At 63.3% G+C, this 390-nt stretch overlaps 1 protein-coding gene across 1 annotated transcript in view; it reads left to right on the top strand.

Moving 5' to 3' along the window:
• The window catches only part of CHMP2A (charged multivesicular body protein 2A), a gene marked incomplete at its 3' end in the record, with an annotated part of 1,945 nt that overhangs the window by 168 nt on the left and 1,387 nt on the right, over positions 1-390 (top strand). Inside the window, exon 2 of the mRNA XM_009577936.1 lies at positions 1-111. Within this exon, the coding sequence (XP_009576231.1) occupies positions 1-111 (111 nt within the window). The remainder of the gene's footprint in view (positions 112-390) is intronic.

Genomic DNA, 390 nt, shown 5'->3' with positions numbered 1-390 from the left:
CGGGCACTGGCCCGCGCCATGCGGGAGCTCGACCGCGAGCGCCAGAAGCTCGAGGCGCAGGAGAAGAAGATCATTGTTGACATCAAGAAGATGGCCAAGCAGGGGCAGATGGTGAGGGGACACCACTGGGGGACACAGAGGGGACATGGGGGACGTGGAGGAGACTGGGCCACTACAGTAGGGATGGGACGATATGGAGGGGATGAGGGGACGCAGGGGGGATGAGGGGACACAGAGCAGTCCAGGGCACTTGCTGGGGGCTAAGGGATGCAGAGGGCTCCAGGGGACTGTTGTGGGGACCAGGGGACACGGTGGGGACAGAAGAATGCAGAAGGGTCATGGGGACATGGAGGGGACCAATAGACTGCAGTGGGGACAGGGGGCTGCAGA

The sequence above is a fragment of the Fulmarus glacialis genome, unplaced genomic scaffold (genome assembly GCF_000690835.1).
Source record: "Fulmarus glacialis isolate BGI_N327 unplaced genomic scaffold, ASM69083v1 scaffold21955, whole genome shotgun sequence".
In the NCBI taxonomy this organism is placed as follows: domain Eukaryota; kingdom Metazoa; phylum Chordata; class Aves; order Procellariiformes; family Procellariidae; genus Fulmarus; species Fulmarus glacialis.
This window is presented reverse-complemented; position numbering and strand designations above follow the sequence as displayed.